The sequence below is a fragment of the Helianthus annuus genome, chromosome 3, assembly GCF_002127325.2.
Source record: "Helianthus annuus cultivar XRQ/B chromosome 3, HanXRQr2.0-SUNRISE, whole genome shotgun sequence".
NCBI classification, from domain to species: domain Eukaryota; kingdom Viridiplantae; phylum Streptophyta; class Magnoliopsida; order Asterales; family Asteraceae; genus Helianthus; species Helianthus annuus.
The window spans coordinates 80,467,844-80,481,453 of NC_035435.2; the positions used below are offsets into that span (position 1 = coordinate 80,467,844).

The window sequence follows — 13,610 nt, forward strand, 5'->3', positions numbered from 1 at the left end:
GTGGGCCCCACTTAAATCATTTAATTTATATATATTTCTTTTAAATAATAAATCAGCTTTGTATGTTTAGTAAGGACAATTTAGTAATTTCACACCAACTTAACTGACCAAACTAACTGACATTCACTCGGGGGACTATCCGAGTAACAAAATAACAAACCATATGAAGCATACCTGCTATTTCCAAAAGGTGGAGACTAAACGTGAAAAAACGTGAAACCACAAATACCATCCGGATAATTAACTTTATGTCTATTGTTTAATAAGCTTGTTATTCTATAGTACAAGTATGTCTCTTTCTTATAGCACAAGATAATGTATTGATTTGACATGTACCTCATGTTCATTAATATTTCATGAGTGTTGAAAAGAGGGATATTTTTATTATAAGTAGAAGTGGTTGTTACTTGTTAAAGAGAGGTTGTGAGCATATAGGCATAGGGTAACTCGCCTTTAATGTTTTGTCATTATTTCTTCCATTCAATGTGCGTTCATCAATATATACCATTAATCAACATATGTAGTAGTCCCATATATAGTGGAATGCTCATGACTTACCTATAGTTTTTTTGAAAAGAAAACTTCATTAAAAAACAACTCGAAGAGCCCTCAAAGCAAGGACCTACGAGCACTCAAACGATACAACATCAACCCAAAGGACAAACACACCAATTTTTCCAATTAACATCTTTACATCTAGACCTATTGCGATACCAAAAAAATGCCATCGATTTAACATTTTCCACAATCTCGGCCAGTCTCCTTCTTTTGTTGTTGAAAGTTCGATCATTACGTTCATTCCACAACACCCACATCGTAGTGTAAACAATGCCTCTTACAATGTACCTCTTGTATTTCGAAGTTAATTGAGTCTTTGGAATGTGAAGAAGATCAAGGACGTCGAAAGCAAAACCATGATTCAGCCGACACCAAGTTCCTATTCTGTACCACACTTCATGCGAAAACACACACCCGGTGAAAAGATGTAAAGATGTTTCCAACTCCCCTTGGCAGAAAACACAATCCGTCTGTTGGATTGTCACTCCACGTTTAATAAGCTCAGCAATTGTAGGAAGCCGATTTCGGGCCACCCTCCAAACCATAATTTTACATTTAAGCGGGACCCAACTCTTCCATTTGATCAACGAAGTATTGTCACCCGAGACGTTGTTGGACAAAAGCTTCTTAGCCGATGAAACTGAGAACATACCATCTTTATCAAACCTCCATTTCCAATAATCTCTACCACCTCTCCAAGAGAAATCATGGATATCACTAAGAAGATGAAATAACTCGGCAACCTCTTCAGGCGATGAAGGTGTTTCACGCCACTCCCACTGCAAAACTTTAGAATTGTTAACCCATCGAATCCGCTGAGAAACCGTGACCCACTTGCTTCTTTCTAAGCTAAAAAGGTTGGGATAAACAACTCGAAGAGGGGCATCTCTTAACCAAATGTCACTCCAAAAGTTTATAGAGTAACCATCACCTAAGTCACCAACAAAGAACGAATTCAGAAGTATACCATCTTGGGTTTTTTTCTCTCCCGCTTTAACTATATATTTCCAACACCCATTTGACGACGCCATGCATGGAAGCGTAGCCCATGGTCTACTCGACCCATGACACCCCAATATAATTTTCTTCCACAAGCTACTACCCTCTTGTTTAAATCTCCAAGTCCATTTTAACAAAAGCGCATCATTCACCTCTTGCAATTTGGACACTCCTAACCCCCCCCCCCCTTATTTTTTGGAGTTGTAACAATATCCCAAGCAACCCACGAGATCTTTTTTTCTTCACTCGCGCCCGCCCATAAAAAAACGCCTCATAATAGCCTCGATCGAGTCAGTCACAGCCTTGGGAGCTTTATAAAGGGACAAATAATAAACGGGTAAGCTTTCAAGAACCGACTTAATGAGCACTAGACGACCGCCTATCGAAAGTGTTCTCGCTTTCCAAGAGACAAGGCGATTTCTAACAACTTCCAAAATCGGATCCCAGCTCCTGATTCGAGTCATCTTTGCCCCCACTTGAATACCAAGGTAGCTAAAAGGGAAACCACCTCTCTTACATCCCAAGAGATCCATCATGTTATCCACCTCGGAATCCTCCACACCCACACCAAAAATATTAGACTTATGCAAATTTATACGGAGACCCGAACAAAGATAAAAAATGCGGAGGATCCTAGCAATACTCGTAATATTTTCTCTAGACCACTCCCCTAAAATGAGGGCATCATCTGCATAAAAAAGGTGGGTTAAATCCGCTTCATTGTCTGCCAACCGAACACCCTTAAAGACTCCAATATCTTTGGCTTTCTTTATTAACCACGACAGAGCTTCCATCACGATCAGAAACAAGAACGGAGACAGCGGATCTCCTTGACGCAGACCTTTTTCACATTTAAAATCAAAAGTAGGATAGCCATTAACCAAGACCGCGGCTCTCGAAGAAATACAAATGTCTCTAACCCATTCACACCACAGAGGATGAAAACCCATTTGAGACATAATAGAAATCAAAAAATTCCAATTGACATTGTCATAGGCCTTTTCGAAATCTATTTTTAACAAAAACGCCTTTCTTTTTCTTTTCTTTAACCACTCCAAGACTTCGTTAAGCATAAGCGGGACATCAAGAATAAAACGATCTGCTAAAAAAGCCGACTGCGCCTCTGAAATAACTTGACCCATCATCTTTTTGAGACGGTTCACAAAGATTTTAAAGATAACCTTACTAACCACCCCAACAAGAGTAATAGGCCTATAATCTCTAAGTCCCAAAGGCGACTATAGTTGGCATGCTATTAATCAGATCCAAAGAACACGCTGTTGGTACTTTTATTCTAATCTAAGTATACAAGTTCTTGTCATCATTAAATAAATCATTAAAAAAAGATTACCTAGCAATTTATTAGAAGGGATGTTCGTTAGTCTTAGTTGTAAGTCATCATCATGCAAAATTTATTAGGGGGACTTGTTAAGCGTAGACAATGAATTGATCTTTTAACACCTAATATAGGGCTCGTATACGTGTCTGGTTAAGATCACGTTACTATGTGTACGGTAAGCCCGTCGTTTTTGCTACTAGCAACACCAAGACGCCACCACCGTCATAGCTGCCATGACGCCTTGACCATCGTCACCGCCGCTTCCCCATGGCCACTAGCTGCCATAAAAAAGTGGGTGAACTCATTTATATACGTTATTCAATATAAAAAAAACTCACTTTAACCCGAGTCTATTTATGTCAAAACTCGTTTTAACTTAATAATATTGGTACTTTTTTAAAAACACACGTTTTAACTGGAACCCATTTTGCTCAGAATCCTGTTTACGTGATTCTAGTTTGACCTGTTGTCGGGCTCAATTAGTTTTATTTAACTAAATGTTGGATTAATGTTGTAATTGCGTGTTTATGTGAGGTTGTAGATTAGGCGTCAAAATTCTAGGTAATTCAATATTAAATACATATTTTTCTCAAACTTACAATCAGTAACTCTCTCCATTTCGATTGGAACAGTTTAGTATACCTAATCCAAATATAGTTAAGAGTAAATTTCTGTTTTACTTCATGTGGTTTGGTCGTTTTAAATGGTTTAAAAATAGTCATTTTACTCCCTGGTCTATGTAACTTATCATCATTTTGTTCCTCACCTCAAACAACGTCCATTTCCATCGTCAAAACCTGGTCACATGACCCTCACATAAGGGGTAATTCTGTCTTTTCCAATCTAAAGCCTTTAGCTTCTGCATTTAAAAACCCACTCGACCATCAACCCAACCCAACCATACCACCTACTTGACTACTTCCACCACCAACCACCACTATCTGCTACCACCACCAGCCACCACCACTCTCTCTTTCTTTCTCTCTCTCCACAAATATTCCTCTGCTCTCTCTAAAACCCTATAAATTCATACCACCAAATCAAAATCAAAATATGACAACATACATTCAACTCCAAGTGAAAATCACATTCAACTCTAAGTGGAAATCAAGAAAAGGTTTCCTGTAAAATCATACATTCAACCTTGGAAGGCATCGGTAGTTGTAACCCACATTCATCGTCGTCAAATCTAGACATATACTTACCACTACCACTACTTGTAGTCAATCTAGTTCCCTTCAAACATCGTCGAAGTACCACCATCACCATCATCCTCTGAACCTTCGCCGAAGAAACGGCTAGACCTACAAACATCACCATCATCATCGACAGTTTAAACCACCACCACCATTAGCTTCGCCATTTTCCGATTAGGGGTAGCAACTAGGTGTTAGGGTTTAATCAACATTCTTGAAAGAAATGGGGTGGCAACAACTTTAGTTTGGTGTGACGATTGAGTTTTTCAAACCCTAAATCCCTTGGTGTGGTGGTGGTCTGGCGGCGATGATGCTAGTCTGGAAGTGATTCCGGTAATCTGGAAGGGAATGCGGTGGTGATCGGTAGGTTGATGGTGGTGGCTTGATGGAGGTGGCTGGTGGGGCTGAGAAGTTAGAGAGAGAGAGAGAGAGTATCTGTTATATAAATACCCTTTATTTTATACATAAAATTACCAAAATACCCTCATGTAAGGGGTACGTGACTAGGTTTTAACGGTGGAAATGGACCCTTTATTTTATACACAAAATTACCAAAATACCCTCATGTGAGGGGTACGTGACTAGGTTTAACGGTGGAAATGGACGTCGTTTGAGACGGGGAGCAAAATGATGATAAGTTACATAGATCAGGGAGTAAAATGGCTATTTTTAAACCATTATATGATAAAACCATTAAAACGACCAAACCACAGGAAATACAACGGAAGTTTACTCAACATAATTACATAAACCCCTCTTCTAAGCCTCCTCATGCTGAATTTCAGTACTATTTTCTACCGCTGACATCACCTACGTGCCACGACACCTCAACCATCTTTGTCTAGCATACGTATAGCACATGAACTTATCTTGATATTTCTTAAACGACTCAATTCAACTTTTTTTTGCCCAGAACTTATCTTGTCCCATTTGTTAGTTTTTTTAAATCAACTTATTTTGCTTAAAACCTATTCATTGTGCTTAAATTATATACAAGAATAACAACCGTAAATCCTGTAAATAGCAAAGCTACTTATAAGGTGTGGAGATAGGATGTAGACAGACCTTGCCTCTATCCCTAAGGATAGAGAGACTGCTTTCAGAGAGACACTCGCTCTAAAACGAACAGCAAACCAACACATCAAATCAAAGAATATAGAAAAAAAAAAAAGAGTCACCTATATCAAGAAAGTGATCAGAGTGACATATGACATAGTATAATGTAAATCATGTATACTAACATAGAACATCATTTGGGCATAAATTATATCATTATCAATATTCAATTCGACCCATTACCCAACTCGTCTATTTTTGGTTAGTTTTAGTTATTTTAATATCGTTATTGCATTTTCAAATGTTCTGGTTACCATAATTCTTCAAGTTTAATGCATCCACTATAACATCCTGTTACAACAAAATTGCAGAAAATAATTTAAAAACATGCACACAATTGTAACATGAAAAGCCAACTAAATTTGGTAAACAAAACCACACTTAAATCACTAACTAATCTAATCTTCTTCGTTAGCCGGAGGTGGCACCTCAAGCTTCACACTTTCTTCGGCTCTTCTGCCACCGTCATCAACATCCAGCACATCATCCATCATGTCATCCTCACCAGCATTGATGTCTTCCACGTCATCATCGTCCTCGTTATCACCGCCACCGGGAATCTTACGTGTCTTGGGCCCGTGTTCAAGCCTATGGGTCTCAAGTTCTTTGTCCATTGTTTCTTGTAAGTTCAAAGTATCATTGTTTGCGTTTCTTTTTTGTCTACCGTTTTGCCACCTTTCAAGCTCTTTTTCAACATTGGCAACATATTGTTCGCCAATCTGTTGTTGGTATTGCGATAATTCCTCTCTCCTTGCAGTCTTCCATTCTTGAAATGTCTAGTAACAAAATAAGTAGTCATATTTACAACCAAAACTCAAAATCTAAAACACACACAATATACACATACATATATATACACATAACAAACACACACAAAGAGAGAGAGAGAGATAGAGAATGATTCGCACGTATAAGAACATAAAATACTTATATCAACTTGTAAAACTTGTATAGGGAGCAAAATGTGTGGGTCGGGCGGGTTAGGTTATGGGTCAAAAGGATAATTTTGTGTATGGGTTGAATTGGGTCGGGTTTATCCGACAGTTTCTTTGAACAAAATTTTGATTTTTTATATTATTTTAATAATGATCTGATTTTCAATCAAATAAACTACTTTTATTAGAGGAAAACTACTTTTCTACACTAATACATTAATATTTTAGAACTTTCGTATATATGATATGCATGTATGAAAATGTTGAATATATAGCATGCAGCCAGAAGCTCACCAGCTCTTTCCTTTGCTCAAGTTCGGTAGAATCTTCTTCAAGCGGTTTGGCAAACGAGTAATAAATAGGGGGCTCTGCTTTTGTCCTGTAAAAATTACAATCCAGCAACAATATGAAATAAGCAATTACGATAACACAATCATATATTTAACCTATAAATTCTGCACGTTGGGAATCCTCGAGCCATCCAGCAGCTTCAAAACATAAGAAGCTTATCGTTGTCTCAATAAAATTGTGAATATGGATACTTTTGGACCAAAATTAGAAATAACCTGCAATATAATTAATCTCAATCAAATTAGAAATCATTAAATAGTTCTTTGTATTGAGATAAAAAAAGCACCAACGCCATTGTATATAAAAAAAAAGTAAACCTTAAAAAATTGCCAAGTTTTTTGTGATGCTCGCTCCACCGAAGAAACAGGAGTTCCAGTTTCTTCTCCTCCGCCTTAGCAGCAACACGTGCTCTAAGCGTCTGTAAGAACGACCAGTTAGTAAAGAACCATATAGCCAAAACATAATTGATGTATTAATTACCTATAAGAAATGTATTAAATGCTTGTAAGAAATAATTCAAAATGTTGTTGTGGGTCAAAAGGGTCAACCCAACCAACCCCTCGGGGTCCAACACTGTACAAATATGACCTATTTCGACCTAATAACCAACCTCTAGTGCTTAGAAAAAGCAAAGAAAGAGGATAAGCTCACTGTTTCAGATCTATAGGCCTGTAAATGAACCGAATGGACACGAACAAAAACATATAATCGAACACATTTTTTAGTTCATGTTTGCTTATTAAAAAAATGTGCATGTTCGTGTTTATTTAAAACCTAAACGAACAAATCACGAAGGTAAACTAACATAAACGAACATAATTTAACAAACAATAAACAACACAAATAAACATAATTGACTAAACATAATCGAACATAAAGTAATTTTTTATATAAACTAGTGATTAATTACGATAAATTCCATTCCAAAACCCTTTTTATTAACAGAAAGCCCAATTACCAATTAGTTATTATATTTATATAAGTAGTTAGAAAGTTCCGTTTATGTTTAATATTCATATAAATATAACTACTTATGTATTTAAATTGAAACGAAAGAAAAACGAACAAAAAACAAATGTAAATAAATGAACAAACATAAACGGACGTTCATGAACATTAGTTAACGAATAAAACATGTGTCCATGTTCGTTCGTTTAATTAAATGAACAAAGAAAATGTGTTCATGTTCGTTTGTTTATTAAATAAACGAACTTCCCGCCGAACAAGTTCACAAACAGTTCATGAACGTTTGGTTCATTTACAAGACTACAGATCTATATTATCAGAACCTCCTAAATCATTTATTTAAAATCATTGTACAAATATTGTGTTTGTAATAGTAAATAACACATTAACAATATTTACACAAATAACTCAAATTTATGGTTGTGGGTCAACCCAGCCAGGACCATTTCAATGTGCACTAATAAATAAACAATTTGACCTATTACCCAACTCGCATCAACCAACCATCTTGCCACGCTAGTATTTAGTTAAGTAAAAGAAGAACATAATAAACAAGTTAACGGCTTCAAATTTTAAAAATAAAAACAAAAAAAAAAAATTGAAGAACAAACCAAGTCTCTTCTTCTCTTTTCTGCAATTTGCTCACGCTCCTGTAGCCTCAATCTTTCACTTTCTTCACGTGCTCTTTGCTCAGCCTATAACAAGTGATCAAATTAAGAAAATTATCTTGGAACAAAATGCTAGAAACTAAAGAGAAAGAAACTTACTTTTTTCAGAGAATCAGATCTCCTCATATATGCCTCTGAGCCAGAGAGTTTCACATCTTCTTTCCTAAATTTCTGAAAATTTACATGTAAAAGTTGTTAACATGTTAATTGTTAATACAATAGGACGTAATGTAAGGCATAAGTACTAACTTACCTTACCATCCATATACACAAATACCATGTGACATTTGAATAAGAACATTTACAACCTATCTCAAGTCCTAAGCAGACCATGTACTCAAACTTCTATATTCCGAATCCGAACTTTTTAAGATTTATAATTCAGCATATCCGCATTGTTGTACAAAATATAGAAAAACAACTGAAACACGATTGGATTCATGAACCAGTATTTTACAAAAAAGCATTGCGGGGTGTCTACTCTTTTGAGTTTTGAACCCTGTTAAGTGATTTTGTATACGAAGCCAAGTGCAGTAGGAAAGAGATTAAGAGAGACCTACTTTTAGTGAGACGGTTACTCAAAGAACACGTATAATACAGCTAGATGTAAACGAAAAAAACCAGATACTATCGTATAACTAATAAGAGACAAACACGATTCAAATATATAAATATGCACAAGAGGGTGAGATCAGTCTTACCTCAAGAGTTCCAAGAAGCTGTCCCAACATTCTTTTATTCCTATTAACCAAGCTGGGATCCTCATCTTTTGGTATTACTCTAGGAACATTCTCAGATGGAGGAACTTCAGATTCCTAATCAACCCACAACAATGAATAAATACAAGTAACAAACAGAAATCCCATTGCTTCAGTTAATGTGTGCATCACATGATGCGCATGTGATGTAGCTGATGCGTGATGCAGCGCCTTATGCAGTTAAACACTATTTAAACAAATTAGACCATCGATTGCAATGGGTCTGAACTTTTGAAATCCGATTTTAGTGTTTAAATATGAACAAGCTAAAATATTGTCTATAAATAATTTTTTAATAATTCTTTTTGATAACACCATCCCGCATAATGTTAAAAAATGTACCATCTTGGAAGATCTATGAACACCATCCCTCCTAGACCAATTTGAAGTCTTTCTATTGTTCTGGTTATCAGCATTGCCACCCCATCCAGTCGTATCTGCAGCCGAATCTTTGTTGCCACCATCAACCTTCGAAGCGCCCGCATCATCCTCAACAATTTCCCCCTCTTCAATCTTCCCAACCCACAAACATCACAAATCAAAAAATTTTAAAACCCCCAAAACAGGCATTCAATTATTCAAACAAATTAACCACGTCATTTATATCTCCCTAACCTTCACAACAGTCGACGAAAGCCGCCGTTTGGGGGCGGGTTGGTCTTCTTCGTTCCTATCCGCCTACACAAAACACCCAATTGCCCCATAAACAAACAGACAACCACTCTAAAGATTAACACACAATGCATATAAAGAAGTCATAGCCTTACAGGTCTAACAAAACCACGTTGACGGGGTGGACCAGTGGCGGTGAAATTACGAGGACCGGACCCGGTCCCACCTCCCCGACGGATCCCTCGAGGGTCTCGAAGCCGTTCTGTAATCTGTGGATGAAGCAATTAATCAAACACTTGGTGTGCATGTATGTAAAATTGAAGTAATACCCATATGGGATCTTTTATGTATACCTCCCATTGTTGACGGTGAAGCTCTTCGATCTCCTTACGAAGCTCCTGCTCAGTCTTCTCGATTTGGGTGGTTCCCATTGGTGACTGTGATGATGATCTTCTTCCTCTTGAAACCCTTGTGTGTTTGCGGAGTCGCAAAACCCTCTTTTTACGATTTCTAGTTCTAGACTTCTACTTCTGTTTTTTTAGGTTGAGCCCATTGATAAAAGCCCAACAATGTATAAAATATAACATAACTACCCGCATGGCATGTCGGGACTCTTCATTAACTAGAAAACAAAATATAAAAACAATGAATCATGCACGCGTATTACGGTATCTTAACTCGTAAAATTTGACCAAAATTTAAAACATTATTATAAAAAATAAGGGTATACGGTGTGGGGCAGTAAAGTTGTTCGGCACCGATCGATGACTACCGCCAACATTTATACCGATCACGTGTTACCGAATTGGTGGCCAAAATCGGTGAAGGTTCACCGAATCGGGGAGAGGGAGGGAAGGGGAGAGAGAGATAGGTGTGTGGTGGGGTCCATGCCTTCTCAACCAATCACACATTTTTCCCTTTTTTTAAATAGTTTATCTAAACCTCATTAGGTAAACCACCGCCAACATTTTTTAGCATTAGATAAACAATTGACATGGTGCTATGTAATTAGGTGAATTGGGAGTTTACCTATTCCATTAGGTAACCACTAACCACTCACTTCACCCTAATGACTGACTAATCATACGAGGAAAACCATATTGATAACTAATACATAGTTAATATGTATAGTGTACATAAGAGTATATATGACATTAGATTATATATGTTTGTAAAATAGAAAAAAAATAAAGCATTTTCCAAGTCCAACTTTCCTAAGATTATTACACTTGTTTTATTATATTAAAGTTAAAGAGTTAGATGCATGGTTGGTCTCTGTGGTTTGTGAAAATTGTAGATTTGGTCCTAAGGGTTCACTAATTACACACTTGGTTTCACTGGTTGCAATTTTTAAATTCGGGTGACCCTTAACACTAACATTTGTTAAATTTTCCAGTTAAGTCTTTGTGAAATAACTAAATTGTCCCTGAACAATTAAAAATAAATAAAAACCAAAAAGAGATAGGCCCACCCCTCATCTTCTTCTCCCACATCACTCTCTCTAACCCACCACTACCACTACCACCACCTCCACCTCCACCTCCACCTTCAACCCACCATCACCACCACCTCCTCTAGCATTCATCAAGATCACCCAGAGCTCTGCCGCCGGTGGAAGAAAATCAACCTACCATCACCACTCCTCATCTTCGTCTCTCCACTATGTGTCTCCGACCAAGTGCAAAAATTGACCCAAACCCACCAGCCTATGCCACTGTTGTAACCACAGATAACCAACTAACCTCATCTTTCGACTTCAACAGAACCAACAACTTCTCCCTGTAATCTCTCTCCGCCAGCCTCCGCCACCGCTGCCACCGCCTAGCATACACCACCACTGTCGCAACCACACCCACCGAAACAATCGACTGAAACCCAATTCTACTCCGAACCCCGTACCCAATCTTCAAAACCCATGAGCTTAAAACCCCATAACCCGCCTTAAACAACGTCTTGTCTTATCTTTCACTTCCGGGGGTTGAGTCAACTCGGTTTCCACTATCTCAGTACTGTATGGGGTTGTTGATGACGAGTACGATGATGGTGGTGACGGTGGTGGTGGTAGTTGGTGGTGAGTGTCTTGTGGGTGTTGGGGGAAAACGGGAAAGTTGTGGTTGGGGGAGAAACTAGGGGATTGGTGGAATTGGTGGTGGTGGGGGAGGGGGTGGTGGTGATGGTGGGTTGAAGGTGGAGGTGGTGGTGGTGGTGGTGGGTTAGAGAGAGAGAGATAGGGGAGAAGAAATGAGGGGTGGGCCATCTCTTTTTGTTTTTTTTAATTGTTCAGGGATAATTTAGTCATTTCACAAAGACTTAATTGGAAAATTTAATAAAGGTTAGTGGTAAGGACCACTCGAGTTTAAAAATTACAACCACTGAGACAGTGAACCCTTGGGACCAAGTCTGTAATTTTCGCAAACCACAGGGACCAACCATGTATTTAACTATATATTAAAAATGCCTTGAAAAGCATAGCATCAATTACTTGTACTATATGAAGAGAAACTTATACAAAATTGAATAGTAAGTTTGACTCACAACCCAAAGTTGTAAATTAATACAGAGGATGTAAATTAATACATAGGAAATAAAGAAAAAAAATCAAATTAGAGTAATCAGGTTGATTCGGTTTGATATTATAGGTTCAAATTCAATTTAAAAAAAGAATTTTGAATTTGGTTCGATAAGGACACGGTTTGAATATTCAAACCCGAATTCGAATTCGGTACGATTTGAGTAACATGTTTTGAAACGCCCTAACACGTAATAACATAAAAACGACGCAGCGGAAAAACGAGCCTTTAATATTTTTCTTACATTACTAAATACATTACTTACGTAAAGACTCAGTCACAAAACGTTAACGCTTACTAATTGAATTAACAACATTCATAATAAAATAATTCTTCAAGTGTAACATAATCCAAACTAGGTGACCGTTCTTTCCCGTACAATCCTCGCTATCAACTCGTTCCATGTCCGCTTTCCTTCGTGCGTAGTAGAAGAAATCCGTATAAAACCTGTGGACATCATTCACAACTTAACCATTAATCATCGTCAACATCATATAACATTATTATCGTACAATTAAAATCTGTATAACATTCAACAATATAAACTTAATCCATTTGATATCTCTTGTTCCGTGTTCTACTTCAATACTTCTTGAACCTGATGTTCTCATACCTGTATTACATTCCAATCTCAAGACAAATCATTAGTATTCGTCAATTACGATACATAATGAACCATTCCTTCGTACATAAATGACATCTCGCCTACACACATGTTCGCATTCCTAAACTCCCACGTGCATACAATCTTATACCCCTACACATATATGTATACATTCTTACTTGCACACATACGTTCAAGCTCTCGCGTTTACCATTTTCATTCATGTAAACCTATACGTCTTGTATTAATCACAACTTTCCATAGCATAGGATTTTATACTCACCATCTTGCACACCCATTCATTCCTAAGTTCGATTACATATAGATTCCTTCACTAACGCGAAGGTAAAAATTCATACTTTCACTATCCGGAGGCTCATAAGATTACTTATATTCTAAATCGGCTCAAAAATAAGTATAGAGACATGAAAATCATTCAGAACATCAAATACGTTTTTAAAACCATCATAAACATAAGTTTTGATAGTTTCATAATATACAAATTTAAGTTCCTTAGGCCTAACATTGGACAAACAACAAAATGCAGCATTTAACCCCGTCGTGCGGCGCGACGGGTAAACCCCTTGGCTGTCGCGCGACGCCAAGGCTCGGTTTCGACAGATTGTCCTTATTCTTGAGCTGCAGTTGCCCAACTCCAAATAATAACCAAATTCCAACTTTAAACTACCATAACAATCGTTCTACTAACCCGTTTTACATAAAATCTATATAGTTAATAGCAAGAGTAAATTACGATTTTGGCCACTGTGGTTATATCACTTTTACCCTTTTAGCCAAAAAATGAATCTTTTAACATCTGAGCCCCCAAAGTGTTTTTTTCTAACCTTTTTGACCCCTAACACTAACCCCATCCATTTACTTTTAAGGGCCAAAAGGATTAGAAAAAAAGACGTTGGGGTCCAAAAGGGTTAAAAAAA

General features: G+C 37.3%; 1 protein-coding gene across 1 annotated transcript; it reads right to left on the bottom strand.

The window, feature by feature from the left end:
- Nucleotides 1–5,458: 5,458 nt before the first annotated feature.
- LOC110928947 (pinin) lies at nt 5,459–10,045 on the bottom strand. Its single transcript, XM_022172019.2, has 10 exons — nt 9,852–10,045; nt 9,654–9,767; nt 9,502–9,564; nt 9,229–9,399; nt 8,830–8,943; nt 8,228–8,299; nt 8,072–8,155; nt 6,812–6,912; nt 6,438–6,522; nt 5,459–5,984 (listed from the first exon to the last, which is right to left on the bottom strand). Exons 1-10 carry the CDS (start codon nt 9,927–9,929, stop codon nt 5,607–5,609), a joined length of 1,260 nt encoding a protein of 419 aa, XP_022027711.1. The 5' UTR covers nt 9,930–10,045; the 3' UTR covers nt 5,459–5,606.
- Between the last annotated feature and the right edge of the window lie 3,565 nt (nt 10,046–13,610).